The sequence below is a fragment of the Protopterus annectens genome, chromosome 12.part0 (genome assembly GCF_019279795.1).
Source record: "Protopterus annectens isolate FY-2018-M chromosome 12.part0, PAN1.0, whole genome shotgun sequence".
Taxonomy (NCBI): Eukaryota; Metazoa; Chordata; order Ceratodontiformes; family Protopteridae; genus Protopterus; species Protopterus annectens.
The window spans coordinates 22,964,304-22,977,159 of NC_056746.1; the positions used below are offsets into that span (position 1 = coordinate 22,964,304).

General features: G+C 37.7%; 1 protein-coding gene across 1 annotated transcript in view; it reads left to right on the plus strand.

Moving 5' to 3' along the window:
• LOC122816340 (syntaxin-binding protein 4-like) overlaps positions 1–12,856 on the plus strand; it is an 869,603-nt gene that overhangs the window by 489,233 nt on the left and 367,514 nt on the right. Inside the window, exons 9-10 of the mRNA XM_044089066.1 lie at positions 10,938–11,044; positions 12,016–12,166. Coding sequence (XP_043945001.1) covers positions 10,938–11,044; positions 12,016–12,166 — 258 coding nt within the window. The remainder of the gene's footprint in view (positions 1–10,937; positions 11,045–12,015; positions 12,167–12,856) is intronic.

Consider the following 12,856-nt stretch of genomic DNA (forward strand, 5'->3'; position numbering starts at 1 on the left):
TAGAGGTTTGTACCTATTACCCCATTCACTTGTGACTTGCCCGCTAATGGTAACCACAGAATCCGATGGGTACCCCCTGGCTACAAACATTTTGATCAGTCTGTCCATTTCCAGCTTAACTGTGTCAAAGTCAGAGCACATTCTGGCTATACACACCATCTGACCTTTCACTATATTCCTTTTCACAAAGTGGGGGTGACAACTCCGGAACTCAAGATAGTCATTTGAGAAAGTGGGTTTTCGGTAAACACTAGATCGAAAACACTTCTTATTCAAGTCCTTCCAAATACATACATACAGATAGTTAATCCTAGACCTACCACTGTTACCAGTAAATTTAAAATAATCACAAAGATTGTTAAGAAAATCTAAGAAGCTGGTATGTTGGTCCCCTACTTTCCAAAAAATGAAAAGATCATCCAGGAATCTTAAATACACCCCCCAAGAGTCTTTAAATGGACTTTTAAAAATGAACTCACTCTCCCAATGGTACATGACTAAGTTTGCAAACAAAGGTCCTCAACTATTACCCATTGCTATACCGTTTGTCTGGCGGAAAAACTCCCCACCAAAACTAAGAAAACTGTTCATCAAAATAATCTCCATTAACTCCATAATAAAATTGACCATGGTGTTCCCCAAATTCGTTTTCTCAACTAGTACCTCATGAAAATATTCCAAGCCTAACTCGTGGGGTATAGAAGTGAATAAGTTCACAGCATCAACTGTGGAAAAGTTAACCTCCTCACTATAATGTTCTTTCTTTATCCGACCCAAGAAATCCCAAGAGTCTACTAACATATGTTCAATATGGGTTGAGGATTTCCTCACCACCCGGTCAACAAAAACCCCTAATGAGTAGGAAATACTGTTTTGGCAGGACATTATAAGTCTGTATGGGGGATCATAAATATTTTTATGGATCTTCGGAATACCGAAGGCCACCGGAATTGTTGGATGTTCATTATACAAAAAAATGGTAGGTTTCTTTGTTAATAACTCCCAGAAGTAGAGAGTCTTCCAGTGTCATTTTAATTTTCCTGTAAGCGATGTTTATTTCATTTCTAGAAACACACTGATATTTATTCTCATCCTGTAACATACCAAATATTTTGTTGTTATAATCTTCAGTGTTAACAATAGTCATCCCCCCACCTTTGTCCGGTTTCATAAGTCTCAAACTAGGCTTACATCTTAGTTCTTCTAACAGTTTTTTTTCTTTTCTAGTCAAGTTGAACTGTTTATATTTGTGTTGTTTCAATATCTGATATATCTCCTGGGAGCATATCTTGTCAAATGTCCCTATAAGGGGGTGTAGAGGTGGGTTATAGCAGCTCTTCTTTTTTAATTTTTTCTTTTCATTATATGAAGGGTTGTCCCTAAACAGATATTTTAAGTTCATCTTTCTAGTGAAAATGTTAAATTCAGTTAAAGCAGTACAAACATCCTCCTTCATAGATGGTACAAATTTTATTCCCTTCATTAAAAGCGAAAAAAGGTCCTTACTTACTTCAACACCTGCATAGTTGAAAATATTAAACCCCCAGTATTTGTGTAGGACTCTCCCGAATGAAGTAATAATCTCATCTGCTTCACTCACTGTTGTATTATCACAGGTAGGAATATCTAGTGGTAACTGTTCTTCCTCCATTGTTTCGGATTCCAGTAAGGGTTCACCCTTCCCCCGCCCTGTTGTCCTAAAAAAACATTATTACCATTCCTAAAATTGTTTTTATTTTGAAGTCTTTCGGACCTCCTTAGAGGGGGATATTCTTGATCATATGTAGTAACCCTACCACCTTCCCTTTGAGTAGAGACTGGCCTAGTGTTATAGTTGTCAACTCTCTGGTTGCCTAGATTGTCATCCCCCACTTCAGTGTGTAAGCTTTGGGCAAAGGGTAAGCTAAATTATTAGTGTATTCAAATTTGTACTTCACCAACTTCCTCTTTTTCCTTTCTATGTTGTTCCCCACATCATGTTCAACCTTGTCAAACACTCTATTATATTTGCCCAAAAATTATTGAAATGAACATCATTCAAAATAGTTTCATTCTTATTATCAATTTCAGCTAGTAACTCATCGATGTTTTTATTGTTAACCCTAACAATAAATTCCATTAGTTCAATACCATGGCGATCAAACATTTGTAACAGGTCTTCACACTCAGTCTGTCCCTTTTTTACTCCATTGGGAAATCTAAAGACACGCAGTCCCTTAGGGACCCTGCGCTTAGCTACACACTCAGTTAAATAAGCATTGTCACACTGAAGGTTCCAAACTTTAGTTAACTTCTGTTCAAGTGTGACTAACCTTGCTTCCACGGTATCATTTTCATTAGTACTACTCGTTTTAAATAACCCAAAGTCATTTTTAATCCAGTCCTTAAAATGATCATTTGTCTGTGGAAGTCCAAGAGTTCCATGTGAAGTGCTAGCCATTTCAACTCTCCCTTGTGCTGTAACACCTGTTTCCACTGCCAAATGGCCTCAATTCACCATATGGTTGACAAGTGATGACACTCCACCCGTCTCCTTTTTCTGATGTCCTCCTGTTCTTTCGAACCTAGGAGTAGCTGGGTGCTGTAGTTTTAGAACTGCCTCTTGTAGTTCAGAAACCTTGTTCATCAAGTTTAAAATAAGATGCAAAATATTGCTGTCAGCCACCTCCACTCTCTGACTGCAAGGGAATGGCATAGACTCAAATTCATCCTCAAATACCGGAGATAAACCGTTCCCTTCCATTCCAACCACAACTGTAAAGTAGAGTCTTGAGCTGGCTACAGTACACCAAGAAAACAGAAAGGACAACAAAATGGTGTAAGGAGTGGAAAAAATGCACCAAGAAAACCAGAATCACCACTCCAAGTAGCCAAGAACCAGACTTGGTAGTATCACCGTGATAAATATTTTATTTGATACTACCGAGTCTGGTTCTTGGCTACTTGGAGTGGTGATTCTGGTTTTTCTTTGTGCATTTTTTCCACTCCATACACCATTTTGTTGCCCATGTTAAGTCATTTACCCAGCAGCACATCAGCTGCATAAATTAACATAGCTATTCAGAGCCGCTAATGTTAATGAGCATGGCCAAAAACTTGTGTTCATCTACTGCATTAGAAGTAAGTACCAGGGAGTTTAGCACACAGGTAATGTTAGGGGGTTTTGTGCGCATGTGTGTATGTGTGCGGCTGCATGTTTTAGTGTACATGTGAGAGTGTGTCTGTCTGGGAGGTTGCAGTAAGGGATTAGTTAGACAATATGATAGTTATAAGTGTGTGCATGTGTAAGTGGTGGTGGTGGGGGGGGCTGTCATACCTCCTAGACTAACAAGCAAATTCTGTAACTTTGGGTTGGGAGGAACACTAGCTATCAGGGATAATTCTTAATGACTGTGCCTTACCAGCCCTTAAAAGTGAGTTAGTGAACACTAGCCATCAGGGATAATGCTTTAATATAGTGCCTTAACAGCACTTAAACAAATCATGGGTCGAGGCAACACAATGCACCAGGGATACTCTAAATATCATGCCTGGAAAGCATTTAGAAAAAATGTAAAGAAGATATGGGTCTGAAACAAGGAACACTAGATACCAGGGATACTATAAATAGCATGCCTTAAAGGCACTACAGGAGAGTCAAACACTGCGCCCTCTCCCCATTTCAGAGAGGATATTAGTTCTCTGCATTACCACTAGACATCATGGCCAGTGTTATACAATTACAAAAAAAAAAAAAATAGGAATGAAAAAATGGATTCAGGCCCTGCACCCCTGCCAAGGAAAATATCTGAGATGTGTAGAACTGTAAGTAACTAGCTTTTCAATAAAGGAAAGGAAATAAAGTATTTTAAATATTTCAATTCCGCTTAAATATTTAAGTGCACCTGTAGTAACCTGTGTGGTGATACTACTTTGTACCTTTCGGCTCTGACTGCATTCTTAGCTTGTTCTGGGGCCTTAGTCTTGTGTTTAGTTAGTAGTTGGGGGAAGATTGTATTTCTGTGTTTTTCTGCACTTTTCATTCCATAAGTAGAATTGCTTGTAAAAGTTATCTGTTTGTATTTTAAACCCTGCTGGGTCAAAGTCTTGTAGTTTAATTCACAATTGTGGCAGGACTGCATGCTGCTAAGAGTTTTGCGCCTTAATCATTTATTACTGCATTGTTTCCATAAACAGCATTATTGGTAAATTTCTGTACAGTCTGATGCCTTAAACTGTAGTGGGGATTGGAATGCATTTATACCTTCACCTAGGAAGGTATAGTTTGCCCTTTGTGAGTTCTGGTGTTAGTGCCAATTCAGAAGTGACTGATTTGTGGTCAGTTTTAATTAATGGTGGTCTGACAGTTGTGGCAGTGCATCTGTTTGGCATGTTGGTGAGGACCAGCTCTAGAATGTTTGATCCTCTTGTCGGGGTACGGACAATTTGCTCCCGGACATTTGAATTAACAAGTCAATGAACTTTTGTGCTAGAGAGTTAGGGCTAGCGTAGGTTTCCCAGTTGATGGTGGGATAATTGAAATCCCTCATAACGAGTGTGTTCGGTAAAATTTGGATTGTCTCCAGTTTGTTCAAGTAGGCTTCATGGGTGTTGTGACCCATGGAGAAGGATCTATCACTGGCTATGACTTGAATGGGGATCTTACCCACCATAATCTGGATCTGGAGTAACTCCATGGAGTTGTCCAGTCTAACTAGATGGGAGGTGAATTTATCTATAATATAAATTGAAACACTGCCTCCTTTGGTTTTCACATGTTCATTTTGCGGTCTAAAGGTATGGAAAGAATTGTAGCCTTGCAAGGCCATGGTACTCTCTGAGGCCTTTAACCAGGTTTCTGTGACTGCACCAACATCTACATCTTCTAGGGATAGCAGTGCTTCTAGGGAGTGCAGTTTTTGGTTTAAGCTCCTAGCATTTAGCAGCATGACCCTTATTTTGTTCTAATTGGATAATTTCATGTTGGTAATGTTGTTTTTAAGACCTTGCTTAAAAAGGCACTATAGGGGAGGCAAGAGCCTTTGCCAGCAGCCGAAAGCCTAGATGTGCCTGGTGCAAACTATCTCTGGCAAAGCAGCGAGGTTTGTCGACCATGGCTTCCTAGGCTGACAGGAACTTGATTCCCTTAGAATGACACCAAATACTGAGCCAATTATTGAAATCAATTATTTTTTGTTTATACTATGGCATCATTCTCGGTGAGGGTAGTATGCTGTTCAGGGCTAGGGACATACCTGCCTGGGACACATACTCAAAGAGCTCAACTATGTCTGTCTTCATATAGTCCAGTGAGGTACATCTCAGGTCATTCACACCAACATGAACTATGACACAGAGATAACGGTACTTGTTGCTAGGAGACCTGAGTGCATGCGTGATCTGATGAATCCTGGTACTGGACATGCAGCTGACTGGGACTTTCTCTTTGTCCAACCTGGTGACTGGGACATCCATGTGTCTCACTATCAAGTCTCCAAAGACAAGCACATTTGGTTTTAACTGTTACGTCTTACAGGCTTGGTGGATGAGACACTGGTGTTGCTATATGTCATGGGTGCTGTGGGGACTGTGTTAGTTGTAGCATTCTTGTGTTTTGCAGGTCTCTGCTATTTCAGTAAGTATTTCAAGAGAACCTCTGCATATCTGGATTTACATGTTTGATGTATACTATGTGTATGAGTAGTGGTACTATGTGCATATATAGTGATGGGTAAGTTGACAACCTTCTCTGTATTACCGTTTTGAGTGAAAGAGAGCATGGATTCCAGATTCTTGGTGTAAATACATCTCTTGCACTCTGTACTAGAGTGTGTTATTAGTAGATGGTTGTCTGTGTGCATGAGGCAATTGCTACATTGCCTCAAGAGACCCAAGTCAACAAGGTTGGCAGAAGAAACAAGGGTAGTCCATCTGTCCATAATGCTAGGTTAAAGACTATTGTCACTACGGGTGGCTTTTCATAATTGATCAAGGAGGATCTCAGTGGATGGATATTTCTACCTGGGTTTTAGGGAAAATTTGTTGAATTTGACTGCCCGGCTATGGTGCACAATTGTGTGGCAGCACATGGCACTGCACAATGCAAAAACAACAGGGAGAAACCTGCTCAAATGCAGGGCCTAAATACTAGAAGCTAAAAACGTGAAAGAAAAAAAAAACTTTAAAAAGATTTAAACTGACCAATGAGGATACTTATTCCAAGCCCTGACTGGCCTCCCTTTACCAGACAGGTCCCAATCAGCACAATTCTCTCAGAAAAGTGCATATAGGTCTCTTCCAATCCAAGATGGCCTAGAAAACATGCTCAGAACAAACAAGCCACTACTAACAGTTCCAGAAGCAGTAAGCCTGTATTTGGACTATACTGCAGCTACTAGCTACCCTAGTTTTAGCGGGAAACACTAGAGAGTGTTTAACATAGCAGACACAGCAGAAAAATATCAATGAGACACTAAGAAAAAGTTTAAAACAGCAAGAAAATCAGCAAGTAGACTCTAAACAATGTTTTAAATAGTTAACAGATCAGTTATTTAGACACTGCTTGGTGGGAAAACCAGAACAAGCAGAAGAGACATCTTTAAAACAGTGAAAAATACCATTAAATACTTTAAAAACAGTGAAAATAACAAAAAAGCTTTGTAAAAAGTGAAAACAGCAATACAATTTGATTTAGAAGAAACAGTAAAGCAGGCAATTGCAGTAAAACAGTGTAGCCTTTATTTGATTGGCCAGTTCTCTAGCTAGCTCCTATTTTCATCTCAGAGTTACCCCCATCCAGTGTCTTTTATCCAAGACTTGTAGACATGTGGTCTTTCCTCATACTGGCTAACGTGTCTGTGAATCAGAAAATACTGCATCATCATGGAAACCCATATTAGCAATAAAGCACTGGTCTGCATTCACAGTAATTAATTACAATTCAGAGACATGCAAATTGGCCAGTAATGAGGTCTTTCCTCATTGTGGCTAATGTTTCTATGAATCAGAAAATACCACATCATCATCATCATAGAAATATGAATTAAACCTATGCTTTCTTGCTAAACTGCACAATGGCATTATTTAGAAAAAATAAATGACTTACCTTTTCTTCAGGTAAACCCAGTGTATGATCCAAGCTGGTTAATTGGCAGCGTTCGTAATTCTGACAGTGTTCAGGGATGTTTTTGTAGTGCACTGCACATGTGTAAGCCCATGTACCTAACTACATGTACATGGTGCTTTGCTTCTGTTTTATGTCATTTTGATTGCAGCCTGAGTCTAGGTAAGATGAGTTGTTTATTTATGTATGTATGTATGTATTTATTTATACATTATGAACATTAACTCTTCTATTTTACTTGAAGAGGGATTTTTAAATCAGCTGATGCTGTACAAGTTTTGGCAAGTGTGTATAAGGAGAATTAAAATGGTGGGAGTGATTTTAATGTTTGGATAGTCACACCACAGTACAAACCAGTAGGGCTGCCAGTCTTGGTGCTGTAGGTAATGGAGGATTTACCATGCCTCTGGTGATGCTTCCTCCAATCAACATCTATGCATTTGGATTTAAATTAAGTTTTGTTACATACTAAGCATTATTTTACTACAGAAGATGGTGAGAACTGAGAATAACAGAAGGGTAATCCTAGAGAACAGACATGACTAACTGTATTATAAAGAAAAGGATGATGAAAACAGGTCTGACATATTTTTATCAGGGATGGGTGGGGAAGATCCAAGATAAGAGGCACAATACATCAGTTTGAATCTAATGGTAAAAGAGGGCAATAATTGTTCTCGGGAGTGGGGGTCAGAGATACAAAGTGGGGTCAGAGATACAAATGTAACTATATATTATGTATTTATTTATTGACATTTGTTTACCGGGAAAGTCAGACTGGGTAGGAGCCCATTTTCAGTGGAAGCCTGGGGGGAAAAGCTCCAAAATATTACAAAACATTTAAGAATAATAATTCTATAGTCTTTTAAAATAAAAAAAAGCAGTTTAAATAATTATACCAAATTAGACATAGTATGAAAACATTGGTGAAGAACAGATACAAGTTATATAACAATGATTTAATATTTAGAGAAATTTTAGCCAGTTTACAGAGAAGTTAAAGGTAAGTTAGTATAATACAAACAGGATTTGCAATACGAAGTGAGAGAAAACCTAGCTCATGGTATATTTAGAGGGAAAGCCAAGGGAGAGAAATCGATAGATGTAAGGACATGAGTGAAGAAGGGAGAGTAAGGAGGTGTAAGGTATGAATAGGTATTTATTTACATTTATGAATATAGTTTATCCTGGTGTTGAGCAAGAACAGAGCCAGCTTTTGGCTAGGAAGTTTTTCAGAATGGTTTTGAATGATGCAAGGGAGAGTATTGACCTGATGGATAAAGGTAAGGAGCTCCAGGCCTTAATAACATGGTACGAGTACAGACAATGCCCAACAGATATGATAGATTTGTGGGCACACAGGAGTTTTTGGTCATTGGATCATAATGACCAACTAGGAATATAGCTGTGTAGAATGTTCTTTAGTGCTGGACAAACAAATGGATTCTGAATAATTTTATAGGTGGTAAGAAGCTGTGTATATGTTAGCTGATGGGGTAGTTCTAACCAATTTAGGCTTTTTCGTGCTATACAGCGGTGGGTTCTGAAAGGGGTATTTGCTTCAAATTTAGCAACTTTGTTACAATATTGTTCAAGTTTTGATTGTTGTGATGCATGAAGGTTAGTAAGGATGGAAGCACCATAAAGAAGTGAGGGGAGGAGAAAAGTAGCGGCAAATATAGCTTTAGTTGTGTCAGTAAGAAAGTTTTTGGCTCTATAAACCAGCCGTAGTTCTGATAAGTTTTTCTTATGCAAATTGAGATTAAGATTATCATTCACTGTGGTACACCAGTGGTGACTGGGATGTATGGAAAGAGGGTGATGTGCTATTTTACTGACTGATACCTATGAACAGGTAGCTTTTGAACCATAGAAAAGTGGGCTGATAGATAGTTAAGGCAGACATTTGAAGTAGAAGTTTCCTGCAACAAACTGTGCCAAACACTTCAGACAAGTCTACAGGTAAGGAAGAAACTAGCTTGTCATTGTCTCTACCTTTATTGACAGTATCTGTATAGGCTAGAAGAGCAGTGTTAGTAGTGTGGGAAGAACGGATGTCATGTTGCATGGGGGCTAGGAGTTATTTCTGCAAGAGATTGTTTAGCAGTGTTTTTTTAATACATTTTTCAAGTGTTTTGGAGAGGGGGGATAAGATTGCTATAGATCTAAAGTTAGTAATGTCTGTTGAAATTTCTCCTTTGTGCTGAGGGATAATGTGTGACTTTTTCCAGAGAAAGAGCTGGAATGTGGAATTCCTGGATTGACCTATTTATAAGGATTGAGATAGAGTAGGCAATGCTATCGGCTGCTATTTTAAGGTATTCACTTGGAAGGTCATCAGCTGAAGTAGACCATGGTTTGAGTTTGTTTAAGAGTAGCTTTATATAGGATGTGGCATAGGTTTGAAGGTGAAAGTGGATGTGGTAATATGTGGCTGCTGGGCAGGGTAAGGATTAGATTTTGGGAAATCCTTGGTTGGAGATGTTATACTATCTATTACATTAGAGTTGAATTGTATTGTAGTTTTAAGTGATGAGCTATTGGGAGAGGGGGGTTAAGTTGAGTTTATGGCTGGGATGCAAGATTTATTTAAATGGCTGTCCAGAATTTTTAGGGCTGTGTTTACTATTATTCTGAAAGTTATATTATAGTTTTTGGTCTATATTTATTTGCTTTTTAGTACGATTGTGAATTATTCTGAAGTTTTCAGGATATTGTGGTGTTTTATATTTTGCAATCCTTTCCATGCTTTTTCTCTATCCTGATTAGCATTCTATTCTTTTTGGATAGCCCAATTGCATTATTTGTTTTTAGCCCTTTCTTCTAGGACGTGCAAGGTTATGTAGGATATTCAGGAAAGTTGTATTAAATTTATTTACAGTATCATCTAAGGTTAGGATTTTTTGGAAGTTCCAGTAACTAGACAATTAGTTAGTAATGAACATTTCTGGATTAAACTTGGAAAGGTTGTTGTTCTACAAATATGCTGTTTAAGGGGATGTGTGAGACGTCTGGTTGTATAGACTGGAAGATGATCATGGAGGCAGTTAGATATTGTACCTGGTGGTATATTAGGGTCCAGTACTGGGATCCAGTCTAAAAAAGAAAATGATGTCTTGCTATAATGTGTGGGGCTATTAATCAGCTGTGTGAAACCAAATAAGGTCACGCTAGATGTAGGACAGTTAGAGTTTATGCCCAAACAATTGACATTCACATCACCTAGTAGTATTATTTCTTGTAGAATTGTTATGGATATCCAGTGTAGGATATATTCAAGTATAGCGGTATCACCAGGAGCGATGTAAAGAACAGTAATCAGTAATGCATGAATGCAACCAAAATATATATATAATGGTTAAGGTGCTTGCCTCACAGACACAAGGTACAGGGTTTGATTCTCACCTTTGGTCACTATCTGTTTGTTGGCTAGGCATGTAATAGTCTTCAGACTGTTTGCTTAATATTTACCCGTGAACCAACATGAGGAGGGGGATGTATGTTGCTTGTGAAAAGGTATTCTTTTACATCCTATCCAAGCATGGTGATTAGTGCTGTCACTTACAACATGCAACAGAGGTTGCTGTTGTACCACTAGGGACACGTGATAATGTGCTTGTGGCACAGGCAGTCACTGATACACAATGAGGACCATATTGTATCTGTATCACATAGGATATTATGTAATAATAAGATGTTTTCATTACCCAGCCATAGTTAGCAGCAAAGTTAACTGAAATAAAATCATCTCAGGTCATGCACAATATTAGCATTTACACAAATTAAATACAGATGTCATTTGTACTAATAGCTAAAATTGTTACTGTTTATCCAGTGTGGCAGACTCAGGTCTGGAGATCAATTAATAGCCATCAACAAGGAATCCTTAATCGGTGTTACAAATGAAGAGGCCAAAAATATTCTAAGCAGGACTAAATTCAGGTAAGAGGCACAATGAACATTTATTTCAATATTAAGAGATCCCTGTGTGTGCACAACCATTCCCTACCTCATGAAATAAAAAGTTAAAGCAAGTTCATTCTTTTTTTTTATTTCTATGGGTAACATACACTTCCTACTCTTGAGTCAATCTTTGTAAAGCTCTGCCATTCTAGGTGAGGGAAAACAAAAAGAAAAAATGAATTTATTGATATATCTGTTTTCCAAATGAGTCTACTATCCTGGTAACTGCAATTTGTAATATCCATTTCAGAATTATTGGCATCTGTGCAGGATGAAATGTGTAATAAATATAACTTACCACTGCTATATTAAATATGCTTTGTCTATAAATTATATGCAGATAAAGTAAATTATTAATATTGCTACTGTTTGAAGAAAAAACTATTTGGAATAGTTGCGTTCCTTTTTCATGTGGTACATTTGGCCCTTACTACATGGCCTTTTTAAGCTATATAATGTTCAATGACATGTGTAACCCCAGAGTGAACATTTTGCTTACTGAAATTCAGTCTGAATCCAACTGTTGCACTTTGTGGAATTTTCAGCACTATTGGTTTATCGTCACACAGGGCTGGTAATTTGGCTCAGGAGGTTAAGGGTATGAGCTACTAGCAAGCTTCATCCTATAAAGCAGCATGTATGCCTTATTACAATTACAGCTAGAATAGTAACAATCACATATATAAACTTATTTAATGTTATTATTTTTATAGTCTTAATAGATATTTTTTATTCAGACCTATATTTGCTGATTTGCAAATATAGGTACCTGTTACCTAAGTCATTTCATAGTAATATGACCCAGCAAGAATATTCTATTTGTAATCATTGCTTTAAATGTTGAAGTATAATCTAGTTTAGTGTAATACTTTACATATCTACTCATGATAGGAGAAGAATACATTAAAAATAAAAGCAGTTGCATATTTCACACTGTCTTCCTTTTCAAGGAATGAGGGGGCCACAGAAATTGCCTTTATCCCAGGAAGAGGTCCTCTTCCTGCTAACAACACCTCATACAACAATGTGCAGTCTCCAAAGAAGAATGCAGTGAATGAGTACAATTCCTGCCGATTAAAGGTCCATGTCAGGTCACCGGAGGTAAGTCACACCTATTTTGTTGATGCATATAATATGACTTCCTGTGGTAAGAAATGCTTATTTTGTTTTTGCATATAATATGGTCACCAGAGGTTAGTGATGCTTATTGTGTTTATGTATGCAATATAGTCACTGGAGGTAAGTGACACATATCGTGTTTTTGTATATAATATGGTCTTTGGAGATAAGTGACAATTATTGTATTAACACACATAATATGGTCACTGGAGGTAAGTGACACTTATTGTGTTTACGAAAATAATATGGTCACTGGAGGTAAGTGACATTTATTGTGTTTATGTATATAATATAGTTACTGGAGGTAAGTGATACTTACTGTGTTAATGCATATAATATGGTCATCAAAAGTAAGTGACACATGTTTTTGTATATAATGTCATCACTAGAAGTAAGTGACACTTATTGTATTAACATACATAATATGGTCACTGGAGGTAAGTGACATTTATTGTGTTTACATGTATAATATAGTCGCCAGAGCAAAGAGACACTTTTTGTGTTTATAGTTTCATAGTTTCATAGTATAGTACTAGGCTATCTGCCCTGGGGCATTTGTAAGCCTAGCCATAGTGATGTGGCATTTGCCACCCCATGAAATGATACAAAAATGTACAGAATAGATTAAGAATACTGTGTCTAGTAGTGACACGATGAAGGTCCCCTTATATA